We start from the raw sequence: 20,408 nt of genomic DNA, 5'->3' as shown, positions 1-20,408 counted from the left end.
AACTTAGACTAGAGAATAGGTTAGTTCCCCTTTGTTCATTCCTTTTCTTTTCAACATTAAAACACTAATAAATAAAGATGCGAATCACATCAAGAAAGTGATAGAGAAATGAGTGGGATTCATTCCCTAATCTGTTTCTCAATCACTTAGTGGCATAGAAATGAGTGGGATTTATTCCCTAATCTGTTTCTCGGTCACTACTTAATGGGAGAGAAATGAGTGGGATTCATTCCCTAATCTGTTTCTCAAACATTAATTAATGAGATGGAAATGAGTGGGATTCATTCCCTAATCTATTTCTTGAACATTATATAATGGGATAGAAGTGAGTGGGATTCATTCCCTAATCTGCTTCTCGATCATTATACATTTTATGTGATTCAAATCGCAAAGTAAATTCCCCTTAAAAAATACTCAACCAAAAACACTTAAAACATTTAATAAAGGCTCGAATTAAAACAAAGTGACGAAGTGGTGCGAAACCTTGTATTGGGTTTTGTTCATCATGTAGTTACATAAAAAACACAAACCCAAGTTCACTCTTTTGCCTTGTTAGGCGCCTAAGAACAAGTTAAGTCCTTTCCAAAAGTAGGCGTATAAGTCTCCAAAGGTCGAGCATCGTGGATTGTGACCTTAACCGCTGTTCAACTAAAAAACACAAAACAAATGGAAACTATGGAGCCGAACTACGGTAGCTCTGATTCCTTGTAAGGGATACGTAGGCATTGGGTCGCGGGGCCTAAGCGAGCACACTTGTAAATAATTCCTTCTTTTCCCCGTATTTCTTTTGCATTCATTCGCATTTAGGTTTAGACATAGATACACCCTTTAAATAGAAACAAACATAGGTGGATACCATCGAGTACGATGGGCGTGAGGGGTGCTAACACCTTCCCCTTGCGTAACCGACTCCCGTGCCCTATTCTCTGGTCGAAAGACCTTGTTCTTGTTCTGAGTTAGGTTTCCTGGTATTCCTTTCCCTTGATGGGATAAATATATTAGTGGCGACTCTGATTCCATTTTTCGCGGTAGCGACAGTCTCCCCCTGAGATTAACAATCTCCCCCTGAGATAAATAATCTCTGTAACACCCCATTTCCCCATCATAAATTTAAATAAATAATCAGAGTGAGTAAAAATTTAATCAAACAAATAATGGGATGCTACATCATCAACTTTTCACAAACTTATGCTCAGATGTTTAAATAAAGATACATAACACATTAGCACGGATGAACCGACATCAAAATTATATTATTGTTCAACTTCACTTTATTAACACAACGGAAATAACTAATGCATAGTAATTATCGTCTTTAAAAAGGACGGAAAGTACCAACAGTTTCAACACAATCAAGGAGTTCATAATCATCTCAAAAACTTCCCAAAAACGAATCATAATAAAAGAATTGCAAAAACAAGCGTTCATCCCCGAGTGTTACATATCAGAGCAGAACCCGACTCGAACTACGCAATACTAGGCATCGCTCCATACCTCAGCTACTCGATTCCTTGTCACCTGCGCGTTACCCACGTAGAGGTAACATTCAAACAGAAGGGGTGAGAAATCACAATCAATAATCAAAGGCAAATACTACAAGGTAGGATATCAACACATAATATATTCTACATAATCTTAATCATATGTATCAATTACACTCTTGCACCCAACACACCAATCAATCCCAACTCAATAATTATAATTCAACAAATATACACATGACTCGTTATGTAATTAAACTCGTCTATGCAACTCTATGCATATGCATATGTGGTACCATATCATCAAAAATTGGTTCACTTGGGAACCGGGTTCACCCTGCTCGAACCCCGAATCCACCCTGCTCGGATTCGTGACAAGTCACCAATCCACCCTGCTCGGATTGCAACTCGCCTCTTTCACCAACAACAACAACGACATCATGAATGCATGTCAAAACACATCAATGCAATAACAACATAAGATTTAAAGTCTTCTCCCGACAATAAACAACATGCATTGACCCACGATAATAGTTCACCCTACTCGAACTATTATCCAACCACACAACAGCAACTTTAATATCATTCGACATCACATACTCACCATCGGTCAACCACCATAATATACTTATAAAATCAACAAGTATTCAATTAGAAAACATAATAATCATGCACAACATCAACATTTTTCTATACATATTCATCTCTCGTCAAAATTAATAAAATTAATCAAAATTAATTTTAATCCTTTAAATCATTCCAAGCAACCCTTAACGCTGTCCAAGAGTAGCCAACAGTCTCAAAAATTCAAAAGAATAAAAAATAACATTTTTATGAATTCAAAACATCTCAACAGAATATTTTCATTAATTTATTCTATATTATTAACTCATAAAAAAAAGTTATAACAATATATAATTATAACTCAACAGAGTTCCCGAAGAGCTCTAAACAATTCTAGAATAATTCCTACAACTCTAAAATACTTCTAAAGTGCTCAAAATTACTCTACTGACAACTCTTGCATATAAAAATAACTCCTATGAGCTTAATTGGCTAATGGTCTGACTCAAGTAATAATAAAACAACTCTAAAGGGTCAAATACCTTTAATTTTCCTACTCGCCAGATTTAACTCTAAACAACTCGAAAATATATCTGACAACTCTAAACATATAAAATCAAGTAAAACCCAAACTCAAAATCCCAACTACAAATACAATAATACTCAGTAGATCCAAAAAGACTTAATTTATAATTTTCAAATAACGGTGATAACAGTTCCATCTATTAATATAGGATCTCAAGGAAAAGCAACAAATTTTAATAAGAGAACCAAGTTCATTAAAAAGTGTTATTTCATAAAAATTTATATGTAAAAGTTTATTTTATGAAAATTGTAAGCCATAAATATCGCAATCTCGTAGCAGCTACAAGTCAATAAACAAAAGAAGTAAAATCAATTCCATGCCAAGCCTTTGTGCTGATTATTATACTTAATTCATGGATATTTCATAGTAACTAAACTTTTTAATATAGGCACAGTACATCAGAGTCGGATAATCATATGCAATTTTAGTAGAACTTTTAGACCGAACATGCAGCCATATGAAATTCAGAAAAACTAATACCTGCATATCAATTCAAATAAAAATACAGTTCACTCATCTACCCCTTTGAATTCGACCTCAACTGAAACAAGTTAAATATAATTAATCTCTACGACTCAGTTTCCCTTCATCAAATTAAACCACATTTAAACTAATAAAATTCAAAAATTAAAGGTAAAAGCTTTTATGTACAAGGAGTCATATATTTTATCATCAAGAATAAACCATCGATTGGTGAACATAATACAACACAATTTAACAAAATAATATACCAATCATCAATTCACAGATTTCAACATAAAATTCATCACATGATAGTAATTCAATCATCAATTAAAGAATTCAAATCAATTAACCAAATTTCTATTGGAGGTTAAGGACTCCTCTACCCTACCCGACATGCATGAGCCCTTTTATTAAAAGCTATTCTCCCCCTTACCTCGAAATCGTTCGTTGAGTTTTCTTGCCGTTGAAATTCCACCTCACTCAGCTTTCTCTCTTTCCCAAATTCTACGTTCTTCTTTTCTCTTCTCCAACCTTTTATGTTTCTTTCTTCTGACAGCACTAAAAACCTAATTCTATTTTTCCCATTCTCTTATAATAACTCTATTATTCTATTTTTCTAATAAACCAATTGGACCTAATACCTACACCCCACTTTTACTTCATGACACCATAGAATAAGCCAATTCTATATCTAGTCTTATTTCTAATATTATTTTCTACCACTTACTCAACTAAATTAATCCGATTAATTCAACATGCCAACTTAAATAAATATTTCCAACAAATCCCAAAAATAATTCAAAAGTATTTAATTAAATAAAATAAGTAAATATCGGGGCGTTACAACTCTCCCCCACTTAGAATATTTTCGTCCTCGAAAATTTCAGGTTCGGATATTCATTCCACACTCTAACTAACAATCTTTCAAGTCGATAATATTATCACTACAAGGGTGGCTAATAATGAAATGCATACCTCGAATCAATCATCCCTCTTGGTTGGTCTGCGAACCAGTCAAAGCAAAGACTTTTCCTCCAAACTTAGCCTTCTTAGATTTTTGACAATTAGGGCTAATATGGCCTTCCTCCCCACAGTTGTAGCAAGTCACGGTATTACTTTTACAGTCAGCCAGGAGATGTCCCATTTTTCCACACTTGTAACATTTCTTTTCAACACTAAGACACTCATTGGCACGATGACCAATCACACCACACCTGTAGCATTGGACCGAGGTAGGAGCTCCTCCCCCACTTGGCTTCTTTGCATCAACTGCGTTATTCTTTCCCTTATCAGTTGGGGCGTTGTAAGGCTTCCCACGGTTCTGATGTTGCTTACCTCTTCTCTCACTTATGATCTTGTAGTGAGCCTTACTATCCTCCTCATAAATCCGGCAACTATCAACCAAATCAACAAAGATACGGATCTTCTGATATCCAACAGCTTTCTTGATCTCTGAGCGCAACCCATTCTCAAACTTGATGCACTTTGAAAATTCAGCACCTGCTCCTTCATAGTACGGGTAGAACTTAGCCAACTCAGTGAACTTTGCAGCATACTCTGTCACTGACATATTCCCCTGTTTCAGCTCAAGGAACTCAATCTCCTTCTTACCCCGAACATCTTCAGGATAATACTTCCTCAGAAACTCTCTGCGGAAAACAATCCAAGTGATCTCTTCACCAGCAACCTCCAATCTCTGACGAGTCTCTAACCACCAGTCATCAGCTTCGACTGCCAGCATATGAGTTCCATACCGAACCTTTTGCGCCTGAGTGCAGTCCATCACACGGAATATCCTCTCAATCTCCTTCAACCACTCCAATGCACCATCAGGGTCATACTTGCCTTTGAAGACCGGCGGATTCTCTCTCTGAAAGGTTGCTAAACTGCGAGATCCTGCATTCTCATCAGCATTTGGCTGATTTGCCAAAGCCTGCGCCATAGCCTCCAAAGCAGCAGCAATCGCAGCATCGTTTCTACCAGCCATCTCAACTAAGCACTACAACATAAACAACAGTCAGATAAAAGTAATTAACAACACTCGATTGTTAACTAACTACGACTCGACAACTGGCCGGACGGACCGACCTGCTCTGATACCAATTGTAACACCCCATTTCCCCATCATAAATTTAAATAAATAATCAGAGTGAGTAAAAATTTAATCAAACAAATAATGGGATGCTACATCATCAACTTTTCACAAACTTATGCTCAGATGTTTAAATAAAGATACATAACACATTAGCACGGATGAACCGACATCAAAATTATATTATTGTTCAACTTCACTTTATTAACACAACGGAAATAACTAATGCATAGTAATTATCGTCTTTAAAAAGGACGGAAAGTACCAACAGTTTCAACACAATCAAGGAGTTCATAATCATCTCAAAAACTTCCCAAAAACGAATCATAATAAAAGAATTGCAAAAACAAGCGTTCATCCCCGAGTGTTACATATCAGAGCAGAACCCGACTCGAACTACGCAATACTAGGCATCGCTCCATACCTCAGCTACTCGATTCCTTGTCACCTGCACGTTACCCACGTAGAGGTAACATTCAAACAGAAGGGGTGAGAAATCACAATCAATAATCAAAGGCAAATACTACAAGGTAGGATATCAACACATAATATATTCTACATAATCTTAATCATATGTATCAATTACACTCTTGCACCCAACACACCAATCAATCCCAACTCAATAATTATAATTCAACAAATATACACATGACTCGTTATGTAATTAAACTCGTCTATGCAACTCTATGCATATGCATATGTGGTACCATATCATCAAAAATTGGTTCACTTGGGAACCGGGTTCACCCTGCTCGAACCCCGAATCCACCCTGCTCGGATTCGTGACAAGTCACCAATCCACCCTGCTCGGATTGCAACTCGCCTCTTTCACCAACAACAACAACGACGTCATGAATGCATGTCAAAACACATCAATGCAATAACAACATAAGATTTAAAGTCTTCTCCCGACAATAAACAACATGCATTGACCCACGATAATAGTTCACCCTACTCGAACTATTATCCAACAACACAACAGCAACTTTAATATCATTCGACATCACATACTCACCATCGGTCAACCACCATAATATACTTATAAAATCAACAAGTATTCAATTAGAAAACATAATAATCATGCACAACATCAACATTTTTCTATACATATTCATCTCTCGTCAAAATTAATAAAATTAATCAAAATTGATTTTAATCCTTTAAATCATTCCAAGCAACCCTTAACGATGTCCAAGAGTAGCCAACAGTCTCAAAAATTCAAAAGAATAAAAAATAACATTTTTATGAATTCAAAACATCTCAACAGAATATTTTCATTAATTCAGAACTTGAATTTCTTTGATCTTCAGAACATTCACAGCTTCTGATTTCTGCTTCCATTTAGGACAGCTTCAGAACTTGAATTTCTTTGATCTTCAGAACATTCACAGCTTCTGATTTCTGCTTCCATTTAGGACAGCTTCAGAGCTTGAGTTTTCTGGATCTTTAGAACATTCACAGCTTCTGATTTCTGCTTCCCTCGGATAGCTTCAGAGCTTTGAATTTCTACCAACATCACTTCATGCTAGATTTGTATCAGAACATTGTTGAATGTACCAGAGCATCATCAGAGCATCTCTACATCCTGAAATGTTACAGAACAAAAACTAAACGACAAAAGTCAGCATGAACGAGTTAGAACATAAGATGTGTATCAGAACACAAAATATGTATCAGAGCCATATAGGCTAAAATAATGTATCAGAGCAAATAGAATGTTGTCAGAGCAAATAGACAAATATGGATCAAATTCTATTATCAGTGCTTCTGATTCATTCTTCTTTCTTGCTTCTGATTTCTGAAGCTTGACAGCACTCAGCTTGCTTCAGTTTCCATGAGCTTATTCTTTTTACAGAATAACACTTCTTATGGTTTTGCTTCTTGTGTTTGCTTTGAAGATTCTCTTCACTTCTTTATACCTGCAAAAACACTTAAACCATATAGAACTTGCAGTTCTTGTTAGTAAATGTGTGGGAGCTTTACCCAGCAACTGATAGATTAATCAAATCATTTACCATTTATCTTCTCCCCCTTTTTGTCATAACATCAAAAAGAATATTTCAAAAGATTCAGATGCAAAGCAAGAGACAAAAGGAAAGAAACACAAATAACTTTTCATTGATTTCAACAAGAAAGATTACAAGAGAGGAATGCAGGAAAACAGATGCAACAAGGAAAGAAAACTACAAAGACCAAAGGACTAAGATCCTAGCCTACGCAAAATCCCAGAACATCATGAATCCCGTCAGTGCTTGTAGCTTGCCTTGCCATGAAGGAGCGAAACTCAGCATTGGCTACTTCTTGCGCGTCCAAACGAGAAGCCAGCATAGCTTGATTCTGATGAAGAGCTTCCAAGGTCTCCATCAGAGCTGAGGTTTCACCAGAAGAAGAGGCACCAGTATTTCTGCCAAAAGGGACAGCAATCTCAGCAGGGTGATCTTCTGGAAGATCTTCAGCTTGTGCATCTTCCATTTCCTCATCTGAGTCTGACTCAGAAGTAGCCTTAGCATATTCTGGTTCAGGCAGCTCAGAAGTTCCAACTTCCAACGCTTGAAGAATAGCTGCTAGGTTTGTTGGAGGAGTAGGACCAGCAACTTCAGCAGGATAAACCACTACTGGAAAGACCATGTGAGGTGCTTTTTCAGAAGGGTTCATTCTGAACCAGTTAAACAGCCACTGAAAATCTCCAGTCAGCACAGGAAACCATGGTCTCCACACCACGATGTCTCTGCAGAGATTTTCTTCTTCCAACTCATCTGCAGGTATCTTCTCCTCAAGAACACTTCTGTTCCTGATGAGATGGTGATAGCTGCTTTCACCAACTTCCAACCGAAGACCACGAACACCAGGAGCTTCAGACATGATCCTTCTCTGAGTGTCTGTAGCCCTAACCAGAAAATCCTGACGAAAGGTATCCCAAAGGTTGCTTGTAGCATACTCATCCAGATGGTTAAGGTGAGCAGCACCCAGAATCTCCAACCAGCCATTTACATCAGAATGTAAAAGCTCCAGAAATGATTGAGTGGTAGGGGTTGGAGGGTTGACAGTGAACCTGGAGTCGGGAAAAACAACACTATAGGGGTTAGGTGTTCTGATGGGAAAAGGGTGTGAGAGAGATGAAGAAATATCTGATGGATGGGTTGAAGGAGAGGAGATATCAGATGGTGAAGAAGGTGGTTCCGAGAGGATGAATGAGGAGGAAGAGGTGATGGAGGTCTGTGAAGAGGGAGGTGATTGAGGGGTACCGTCAAGGGGTTGATACACACGTCTAGAGTAATTTCTAGACATCATAGCTTCAAACGGGTTCACTTTGAGAGGGTCATAGGTGATCCTTACTCTTTTTGGTTTGGTTTCTGGTTCAGCAGTTGCCTTTCTCTTTTGTTTCCGATCATTATCTTGATTCCCAGAGCTTGACGATGAATTCATGATGAAGTTGCAGATATTGGAAACTGCTAGGGTTTATGATATGAATGCAAAGAGAGAACGAAAAAGAAACTGAATGCAAAGTGAGAGAAATATAAGAGGGAAAAGAAACGTTTGAAGAATATAAAAAGAAAACTGAAAGAGAGTAAATGATGAAAAGCATTTAATGTTACGTGACGTGAGGAGAGATAATAATGACAAAAGACGTGATTTGCACAGTTACCTAAGTAGACGTCCCCTCAACTGCACGCACGCTTGTCCAGAAATAGTGAACACGTGTTTATCATCTGGATAGCCAGTTACAGCTGTTTTGCTTTTAAAGAGATTCTGAATCAACTTAGACAATGAAACGTTAGTAATAACTGAATCACAATTTCTAATTGATTTCAATCAGAACTTCTTATAAAAAAATTTCATTTCAGAAGATACTCATACATAAGAACTTCTCATCTTCTCATTCTGGGCTTGTTTCTGAAGACCCATTTTGTACCGATTATATTGAATCCATCTGGTCTAGGAACAAGATCCCAAACATCATTCCTTGTAAACTGATTCAGTTCTTCTTGCATAGCAATTATCCAGTCTGGATCTTCTAGAGCATGATCAACAGAAGTTGGCTCGATCAAAGATACAAGACCTAATTGACAGTCTGCATTGTTCTTAAGGAATGCTCTTGTTCTGATTGGATCATCCTTCTTTCCAAGAATGACATCTTCTGAATGACCAGAAATGAGTATGGATGATCTTCTGACAGATGGTTCTTCAGAAATGCTTAGATTCTCCAGAGAAGCTGATACTTGATCTTCAGATTCTTTGCTTCTGAGAAGCTCTGCTTCTGATGCGTTGCTTCTTGGCTCAACAACTTCTGATATATCAATATCACAATCTGCAAAATTATCAAACTGCTTTGGTTTTTCAGAACCAAGCTTATCATCAAACCTGATATTGATTGATTCTTCTACAATCAATGTTTCAGTATTGTATACTCTGTAGCCTTTTGAGCGTTCAGAATATCCAAGAAGGAAACATTTTTGTGCTTTGGAATCAAACTTACCAAGATGATCTTTAGTGTTCAGAATAAAGCATACACATCCAAAAGGATGGAAATATGAAATGTTGGGCTTTATATTCTTCCACAATTCATAAGGAGTCTTATTTAGAATAGGTCTGATAGAGATTCTATTCTGAATATAGCATGCAGTGTTTATTGCTTCTGCCCAGAAATGCTTAGCCATATTGGTTTCATTGATCATGGTTCTGGCCATTTCTTGCAGAGTCCTATTCTTTCGTTCTACAACTCCATTTTGCTGTGGAGTTCTAGGACAAGAGAAATCACGGGCAATACCATTTTCTTTGAAGAACTCTTCAAAGAATCTGTTCTCAAATTCACCACCATGATCACTTCTGACCTTTATGATTTTACACTCTTTTTCAGATTGAATCTGAATGCAGAAATCAAAGAACACTGAATGAGACTCATCCTTGTGTTTCAAGAATTTTACCCACGTCCAGCGGCTATAATCATCTACGATGACTAATCCATATTTCTTCCCTCTGACAGATGCTGTTTTGACTGGGCCAAACAGATCAATGTGCAAGAGTTCTAATGGCCTTGAGGTAGAAACAACATTCTTGGACTTGAATGCAGGTTTGGAGAACTTGCCCTTCTGACATGCTTCACAAAGAGCATCTGATTTGAATTTCAGATTAGGGAGTCCTCTGACAAGATCCAGTTTGTTAATCTGAGAAATCTTTCTCAAACTAGCATGACCTAATCTTCTGTGCCAGACCCACTGCTCTTCAGAAACAGACATAAGACAAGTCACCTTCTGACTCATAAGATCTTGCAGATCTGTCTTATAAATGTTGTTCTTCCTCTTGCCTGTAAATAGGATTGAGCCATCCTTCTGATTTACAGCCTTGCAAGACTTTTGATTAATGATTATATCATAACCATTGTCACTCAATTGACTGATAGATAAGAGGTTATGTGATAATCCTTCTACAAGAAGTACATTAGAAATGGAAGGAGAGTTACCAGACTTTATAGTTCCAGAGCCAATTATCTTGCCCTTCTGATCTCCTCCAAACTTGACTTCTCCTCCAGACTTAAGCACCAGGTCTTGGAACATAGACCTTCTTCCTGTCATGTGTCGTGAGCATCCAGAGTCCAGGTACCACGACATGTTGTGCTTTGTCCTTTTTGCAGCCAAGGATATCTGCAATAGGAATAATCTTATCCTTAGGTACCCACATTTTCTTGGGTCCTTTCTTGTTAGATTTTCTCAAGTTCTGATTGAACTTGGGTTTAACATTGTAAGCAGAAGGAGGAACAGCGTGATAATTCTTAATATGAGTTTCATGATATTTCCTAGGTTGTGTCACATGCTTCTTAGTGTGTGTTATGTGAAAACTTTGAGCATGTGAAGTGTGCCTAATATCATGGGAGTGGCCATACTTGAACTGATCATACAATGGCTTGTATGTGAATTTCATTTCATCAACAGGTTCAAGTTTGTATGGGGTTTCACCCTCAAAACCAATGCCAACTCTTTTGTTTCCAGACACAGCATATATCATAGAAGCTAGCTGACTTCTGCCAATACTTCTAGATAAGAACTTCCTGAAACTTAAATCATATTCTTTCAGAATATGGTTTAGACTAGGAGTGGATTTTTCTGAATCAGAAGGAGATCCAAAATTATTGGATAATTTTAAAAGTTTTTCTTTTAATTAAGAATTTTCCAACTCAAGCTTCTTTGTTTCAAATTCAAATAGCTTTTTCAGCTTTTTGTATTTGAGACTAATCTGAGACTTGAATTCCAGAAGTTCTGTTAGACCGGAAACTAACTCATCTCTAGTAAGTTCAGAAAATACCTCTTCAGAATCTGATTCTGATGTAGATTCTGATCCGTCATCTTCTGTCGCCATCAGCGCACAGTTAGCCTGCTCATCTTCAGAGTCTGAATCATCTTCTGACTCATCCCAGGTTGCCATAAGACCTTTCTTCTTATGAAACTTCTTCTTGGGATTTTCCTTCTGAAGTTTTGGACATTCATTCTTGAAGTGTCCAGGCTCATTGCATTCATAGCACATGACCTTCTTCTTGTCAAATCTTCTGTCATCAGAAGATTCTCCACGTTCAAATTTCTTTGAACTTCTGACGCCTCTGAACTTCCTTTGCTTGTTCTTCCAGAGTTGATTTAGCCTTCTGGAGATCAAGGACAGTTCATTTTCTTCTTCAGATTCTGATTCTTCAGGATCTTCTTCTCTAGCCTGAAAAGCGTTAGTGCATTTCTTGATATTGGATTTTAATGCAATAGACTTACCTTTCTTTTGAGGCTCGTTTGCATCCAGTTCAATTTCATGACTCCTCAGGGCACTGATCAGCTCTTCCAAAGAGACTTCATTTAGATTCTTCGCAATCTTAAATGCAGTCACCATAGGACCCCATCTTCTGGGTAAGCTTCTGATGATCTTCTTTACGTGATCAGCCTTTGTGTATCCCTTGTCAAGAACTCTCAATCCAGCAGTAAGAGTTTGAAATCTTGAAAACATCTTTTCAATGTCTTCATCATCCTCCATCTTGAAGGCTTCATACTTCTGGATTAAAGCGAGAGCTTTAGTCTCCTTGACTTGAGCATTTCCTTCATGAGTCATTTTCAAGGACTCATATATGTCATAGGCCGTTTCCCTGTTAGATATCTTCTCATACTCAGCATGAGAGATAGCATTCAGCAAAACAGTTCTGCATTTATGATGATTCCTGAAAAGCTTCTTCTGATCATCGCTCATTTCTTGCCTTGTCAGCTTTACGCCACTGGCATTTACCGGATGTTTGTAACCATCCATCAGAAGATCCCATAGATCACCATCTAGACCAAGAAAGTAACTTTCCAGTTTATCTTTCCAGTATTCAAAGTTTTCACCATCAAATACCGGCGGTCTAGTATAACCATTGTTACCGTTGTGTTGCTCAGCAGAGCCAGATGTAGATGTAGACTTTGCAGTTTCATCAGCCATCTTTTACTGAAGCGTTTTTCTCTTCCTGAATCTTTTCTAAACACGGTTAAGTGCTTGCACCTTAGAACCGGCGCTCTGATGCCAATTGAAGGATAGAAAAACACTTAGAAAGGGGGGGTTTGAATAAGTGTAGCTTTAAAAAACTTGACCGATAAAAATAAATTGCACAGTTATTTTTATCCTGGTTCGTTGTTAACTAAACTACTCCAGTCCACCCCCGCAGAGATGATTTACCTCAACTGAGGATTTAATCCACTAATCGCACGGATTACAATGGTTCTCCACTTAGTCAGCAACTAAGTCTTCCAGAGTCTTCTGATCACACACTGATCACTCTAGGAACAACTGCTTAGATACCCTCTAAGACTTTCTAGAGTATTCTGATCCACACGATCACTCTAGTTACAACCTGCTTAGATAACCTCTAAGACTTCCTAGAGTATTCTGATCCACACGATCACTCTAGTTCCTTACAACTTAATGTAATCAATTCTAAGAGTATTACAATTGCTTCTTAAAAGCTATAATCACAAACTGTGATATTTCTCTTAACGTTTAAGCTTAATCTCACTAATATATTACAACAGCAATGTAGTGAGCTTTGATGAAGATGAAGATTCTGAGCTTTGAATAGAACAGAGTTTCAGCAAGTTAATATGAGTTGTTTTGTTCAGAGTCGTTAACCTTGCTTCTCATCAGAACTTCATATTTATAAGCGTTGGAGAAGATGACCGTTGAGTGCATTTAATGCTTTGCGTGTTCCGTACAGCATCGCATTTAATGTTATACGCTTTTGTCAACTACCTCGAGCCTTGTTCACGCTGTGTCTACTGACGTTGCCTTTAATAGCTTCTAACGTTCCTTTTGTCAGTCAGCGTAGCCTGCCACATGTACTTCCTTCTGATCTGATGTTTGTGAATACAACGTTTGAATATCATCAGAGTCAAACAGCTTGGTGCAAAGCATCTTCTGATCTTCTGACCTTGAAGTGCTTCTGTGCGTGATACCATCAGAACTTCAGTGCTTCTGATCTCATGTTCTTCTGATGCTTCCATAGACCCATGTTCTGATTCTGCATCGACCATCTTCTGATGTCTTGCCAGACCATGTTCTGATGTTGCATGCTGAACCCTTTGAGACAAAGCTTCTGAGCGCTGAATTATGCATACTCTTTATATATTTCCTGAAAAGGAAATTGCATTGGATTAGAGTACCATATTATCTTAAGCAAAATTCATATTATTGTTATCATCAAAACTAAGATAATTGATCAGAACAAATCTTTTTCTAACACTATGGTTTTTGACGGAGCTTCTAATGCACTTGGCAATGGCATCAGAGCTGTGATCATTTCCCCCGCAGGAAGTCACACACCGTTTACTGCCAGATTATGCTTCAATTGCACTAACAATATAGCCGAATACGAAGCATGTATTCTGGGTCTCAAAGCTGCAATCGATCTAAGAATCAAATTCCTGGAAGTCTACGGAGACTCGGCCTTGGTAATCTACCAAGTCAAAGGGGAATGGGACACGAAGCACCCGAATCTAATTCCTTACAAAGAATATGTGCTGAGTTTGATTCCTTACTTCGAAGAAATCACTTTCAAACACATCCCACACGAGGAAAATCAACTAGCTGATGCTTTAGCTACCATGTCATCCATGTTCAAAGTCAGATGGGACAACGAGGCACCTATGATCACCATTTACAGGCAAGATGAACCATCCTATTGCAATGAGATCAATACCGAAGGAACCGAGGAAAAACCATGGTTCCATGAAGTAAAAAGATATCTCGAAGCTCAGGAGTACCCTGAAGGGGCATCCATTAACGACAGAAAGTTTCTAAGGAGATTTGCTGCCAAATTCTTTCTAAGCAATGGAACCCTATACAAACGCAACCATGACTCGACTTTACTTCGCTGTGTAAACAAGAAGGAAGCAGAACAGATCATGGAAGAAATACACAATGGTGCCTTCGGTACTCATTCCAGTGGACATACAATGGCTAAAAAGATCCTGAGAGCAGGTTATTACTGGTCTACCATGGAAACAGAATGCCATCATCACTCCCGAACATGTCACAAATGCCAGATATACGCTGACAAAGTACATGTACCTCCAATTCCATTAAGCGTCCTGACGGCTCCTTGGCCTTTTGCAATGTGGGGTATTGATACGATTGGAGAAATCAAACCTACTGCCTCCAACGGACATCACTTTATCCTGGTCGCTATTGACTACTTCACAAAGTGGGTAGAAGCAGCTTCATTTGCTTCTGTTACCAAGAATGTGGTGGCCCGGTTCATCAAATACAATCTCATTTGTCGGTACGGTATCCCTGAACGGATTATCACGGACAATGGCACAAATCTAAACAACAGAATGATTACTGAACTTTGCACACAGTTCAAGATCAAGCATCATAATTCCTCTCCATATCGACCAAAGATGAACGGCGCGGTGGAAGCTGCCAACAAGAACATCAAGAAAATCATACAAAAAATGACAGTAACCTACAAAGACTGGCATGAGATGTTGCCTTTTGCTCTTCATGGTTATCGAACATCTGCGCGTACTTCAACAGGGGCAACTCCATTCTCCTTAGTCTATGGTATGGAGGCAGTTCTTCCAATTGAAATTCAGATTCCTTCCCTAAGGATTATGAAAGAAGCCAATCTAGACGAAGACGATTGGATTCAAACACGGTTGGACCAGATAAACTTGATTGATGAGAAAAGGCTCCCAGCTATTTGTCATGGTCAGCTATACCAAAAGCGTATGATCAAAGCCTTCAACAAAAAAGTCAAAAGTCAAGCATACCAAACTGGTGGCTTGGTTGTCAAACGCATCATCTTACCACAAGGTGATCCCAGAGGCAAATGGACTCCCACCTACGAGGGACCATTCATAATCAAGAAAATATTCTCCGGCGGCGCCATGTTGCTTACCACCATGGATGGCGAGGATTTCCCACACCCTGTGAATGCGGACATAGTCAAAAAATACTTCTCTTAAAAAGAAAAAAAAACAGCTCGCTAAGTTGAAAACCTGAAAGGGCAACTTAGGCAAAAAAAATGAGCGTCTCGGTGGATTGAAAACCCGAAAGGGCGGTCCAGGCAAAAATTAGAGACTAAACAAATACTATCCCGGTAGGCTGAAAACCTGAAAGGGCGGCCTAGGCAAAAGTTAGGGAATGAAGCATACAACAGTGTTCCGTTCAGCTGCCTACTCACCATCAAGATTCAACACCTCAAAAGACACCGATCAGTCCAATCACTTTCTTCCAACAAGTGAGGGATGAGATGCTCGAAGACAGATTGGCAATAGCAGAGTTGAAACTTGACTGGATCGTTTTCACATAGCTATTTATCTCTATAAATATTTTCCAAAACTTTCTGACAGTTTCCTACTTCTAGGATTGTTGTCTCCCTGTGCTAACCAGCCTATCATGGCTCTTTTTCAAAAAAAATCAATGCAGCTTAGGCTCAAAAATCACTATTTTCACTTTTTCTGTTTTAAATACGTAAGCGTCCCAATGATAATTTTGAATGAACATGTGCATTTGAATATGATTGATGTTTACCAGGAAAAACAGGAATAGCATTCAGGAAATGTCCCAATTATCTGGACATCATCCCATCAGAAGAAAATCCCCAAGAGAAGCGCATTTCTCAGCAAATTCCTCAAAAAGATTTTCTCTTCAAAAGAAGTCTTATCCCCCAGCAGGGTTGTTCCAGATTACTATCTTCAGAAGGTGTGATCCCCGCACCCGGACTTTGTCAGATAGTGCATCGGAGGATTATGCATCTTCCTCATTCCCATTTGAAAGAGCATCAGAACTTCCAGCTACCTTTCATTCCCAAGAGATATTCAAAGATCCTTCAACAGAGTACTAGGGTTCTCAAAGAATTTCCCCAGCCAAGGGTACTCAAACAAGACAAAAGATCATCAACGATCACAATATAGTCATATCCAGATGACTGGCGGAAATTTATTTTCCCAAATAGAAGCTCGACATCTCATATTCATACATCATATTCATACATCACACATTCATATTCACATTCATACATCATGCATCATACGCATATTCATACACAACATCACATGCATATTTCTCCGGGAATATCTCACATTACATGCATCATAAACATTGCATATCACTAACTTGATTTTTCAGGTGGACGGATATCTTCGACAAAGATGTTCTCAATCACATGCAGTGTTCACCTGAATTCCATGAACGGTTCTCTCAGATATAATCAAGCCGAAGATTCATTCTGATCATTAACCAACTCAAAAAAAAAAAGGACATCACAGATCTAAAGCGATACCTCAGACGGTTCCAGAACGATCTAGCATTGCAGATCTAAAGCAATACCTCAGACGGTTCCAAAACGATCTAACATTGCAGATCTAAAGTGATACCTCAGACGGTTCCAGAACGATCTAACCTCGCAGATCTAAAGTTGATACCTCAGACGGTTCCAGAACGATCTAACCTCGCAGATCTAAAGTTGATACCTCAGACGGTTCCAGAACGATCTAGCATTGCAGATCTAAAGCGATACCTCAGACGGTTCCAAAACGATCTAACATTGCAGATCTAAAGCGATACCTCAGACGGTTCCAAAAACGATCTAACATTGCAGATCTAAAGCGATACCTCAGACGGTTCCAGAACGATCTAGCATCAAAGATCTAAAGCGATACCTCAGACGGTTCCAGAACGATCTAGCATTACAGATCTAAAGTTGATACCTCAGACGGTTCCAAAACGATCTAACATTGCAGATCTAAAGCGATACCTCAGACGGTTCCAGAACGATCTAGCATTACAGATCTAAAGCGATACCTCAGACGGTTCCAAAACGATCTAACATTGCAGATCTAAAGCGATACCTCAGACGGTTCCGCAATGATCAACTTCCAAAATCTAAATCGGAAAAACTTTGGACAAGTTCCGTAACGATTATCTTCCAAGACTTAAAGCGGTAACCTTGGACGGTTCTGAAATAGTCAACACAAAGACTTTCAAATCCTTCATCAAGATATAATCAATGGATTCATTCTGATGAACAAACCATCAACCCATTCACCAGGTGGCACCAGAAAGCCCATCTCAGGTAATGTGTCAATCTGCCAACAACATTTCACAGACGAAATTCAAATGCAACTTCCAACATCTCTTCTGATCAAGGTAAGTGCAAATTTTCAGGGCATCTAAATATTCAATCATCTTCTACCTTCAGATTTCAGACAATCTCTTCAGGTTTAAGAAGATTGAATAGGGGCAACTGTTATACCCCAAAATTTGCCCACATCTTTTTTCAAGAAAACTCCAATCTGAAAATTAAGAGTCTCATATAATTATGGATTATTTCAACAAATATCCTAACATATGAAACACTTAGTTTTCAGAATTTTTCTTATACAGTAATTTGGCTTGCAGTTGAATTTATTCTTACGCAAACGCCAAATACTGTTTATTACTTCACACATGCTATTTATTTATTTACAGATAAATAGTACTGACACAATTGGTACAGAGTTAAATCTTTTTGCAGGCGCAGAATCAGGAAACTCAGACTGTACTGGTAACAAGTAGATTATTATTATCTTTTGTTTCCCACTAATTTTTGTACTATATTCCATTATTTTCAAAAATCTTTTCAAATCTCTTTTTCAAAAATCAAATCTCTCTTTTCCCAACACTATCATACTCTTTCTTTCAAATCTTACTTCCACTCAAATTTTCCTTTTGTACGGAATCACATCATTCCCCAACGTCTCTATCCTTCTTTCCATTCTATAAATACCTCCCATTTTCTTCCATAAAATCTCACATCAAATTCTAACTCATCTTTCAAATTCCTACCTCATATCTATTTTCTCTTCTTCCCTGACAAGAATGGCAAAGTGGATAGAGACACTGTTTCTTACAGTCATCACCATTGCTACGGTGATCATGACTTTCTTCTGCCTGCATAGTCCTGAAGAGTGTGGACCTGCAATGGTTGCACTCCCAATCATCTACATGTTATTGTTCATAGCATGGGTCATTAACCGTCATTCTTAAAATTTGCCGTATTTCTTATTTCTTAAATGTACCGTTTATTCGTCGTACTGTTCAATATAGTATGTAATATTTGTATTGTCAGTATTAAATGTTGTACTATTTGTCATAATATTGCTTAATTACTAAGATAATATTTTGTGTGTTTTCTGCCAGTCAAATATTCCTATTTCTGTGCATTAAATGATTTTCAGGGTTATTATCGGTAATTTTGCCCGCATACCGTAAATATTAGTTATTTATTATGTCTGTGTTTTTAACAAGTCATGTAAATAACTTTCATTTTTCACATAAAACAAAAACAACAAAAAAGAAAATTAACTTTGACTGTTGATTTTTCACTCTAACTGCTACGTCAATACCTGAACAGTCAGTTGACAGCCAAACTGCTGGCAGTACAATTCTCAGTGTTTTGTACCATCAATCAAATCAATCTTTCACAATTCAAAATTCCAAGATTTTTGTTCTAGAAGTCTTCTGAATATCACGCGATTAGCAGAGACTCAACACTGCACAAAAATCAGGTACGCTTAACTGTCTCCTACATAAACAGTCCCTGACTAGGGTTTTCTTGTTTTTACAGGAGAAACAAGTTTTTGAGAGCTCAAATGGATTCCATACACATCCATATATCTCAAAGTACCATCATACAAATTTTCAAACTTCAATTCGCTCAGACGCACCGTCAGCAGCTCAAACAGTCAACAGACGACCCGTTTGACCAAAAAAGTCAACAGACAGTCAAAAATGAATTTTTTTGTCAAAGTCCATATTTTGTCAAAGGATTCATCATTTGATCATTGGATGATCATAATTCATCAAGGAAAGATCAAAAATCAACAAAACCCTAAGATTCAAAATTAGGGTTTTTACCTGAAAAGTCAACTCAACTTTGACTGATCATAACTCTCTCATCCTTCATCCAAAAAATTCAAACCAAAGCTTATTTTGAAGGAAATTCAATTATCTTTCAAATGCCATTGATCCCATGGTCATTGGATTCACCATTTGAAAAATATGACCAAAGACATTACAGGTCATTTTCAAAGTCAACAAAAAGACACTTTTTTCAAAAGGACACACAAGGAGCTTCAAAAATCATTTTGACATGAGACCAAAGGCATTGGTTAGAGGACTCTTTGAGGTTTCCAAAAAGTGCAAGATCTCCTTCATATGACAAAAATTGAGGAATTTACACCTTGTTGATGAAGTTGGCTAAATTTTGGGAAAATGCATGAAATCAACATTGCTCAAAAATGTATTTTTTCCAAATGGGGCCAAGTTTTCAGCATTCAAACATCATTTCCATGATATTATGGGCCTCCCACGACCAAGACAAGGCCCACACCTTTTTTATCCATTTTTGGCATGATTTTATCTTATTTTAAGATTAAATTAAAAGGAAAATGGATGGATAATGGGTAGCTTGATTTCCAAGCATGACTCACCCAAGGAATCTTCATCTTTCTGCAGAGAATTGAAGAGCAAGGAAGGTGCATTGAAGACAAGAAGACTTGGTCAATAATTCAAAGCTTTTTTAATATAAAAAATGCAAGAATTCCACAAAGGCAACTAGTTGCTTCTTAGCTTCAATTCTAAGCACTCAATGCTTATAAATAGGCTAGCATGCTTCAGTAACAAAGGAGACAAGTTCAGAAACAAAGCCTTACTCATAATACACTTGTAACCACTT

The 20,408-nt window shown here is 37.9% G+C and overlaps 1 protein-coding gene and 1 long non-coding RNA gene across 2 annotated transcripts; both read right to left on the bottom strand.

Annotated features, from left to right (window-relative positions):
• Positions 1 to 1,296: 1,296 nt before the first annotated feature.
• On the bottom strand, positions 1,297 to 3,699 carry LOC131639096 (uncharacterized). The gene is made up of 2 exons (XR_009294865.1): positions 3,530 to 3,699; positions 1,297 to 1,518 (listed from the first exon to the last, which is right to left on the bottom strand). It is a non-coding gene; the product is annotated as an uncharacterized LOC131639096 (long non-coding RNA).
• Positions 3,700 to 4,081: 382 nt separating this feature from the next.
• Positions 4,082 to 5,083, bottom strand: LOC131639093 (uncharacterized). The gene has a single exon (XM_058909601.1). The coding sequence runs from the start codon at positions 5,081 to 5,083 to the stop codon at positions 4,082 to 4,084; it is 1,002 nt and encodes a 333-aa protein (XP_058765584.1).
• Positions 5,084 to 20,408: the final 15,325 nt, after the last annotated feature.

The sequence above is a fragment of the Vicia villosa genome, unplaced genomic scaffold (genome assembly GCF_029867415.1).
Source record: "Vicia villosa cultivar HV-30 ecotype Madison, WI unplaced genomic scaffold, Vvil1.0 ctg.002530F_1_1, whole genome shotgun sequence".
In the NCBI taxonomy this organism is placed as follows: Eukaryota; Viridiplantae; Streptophyta; class Magnoliopsida; order Fabales; family Fabaceae; genus Vicia; species Vicia villosa.
Note: the sequence above shows the minus strand (reverse complement) of the source record. Positions and strands in the feature narration are given on the sequence as shown.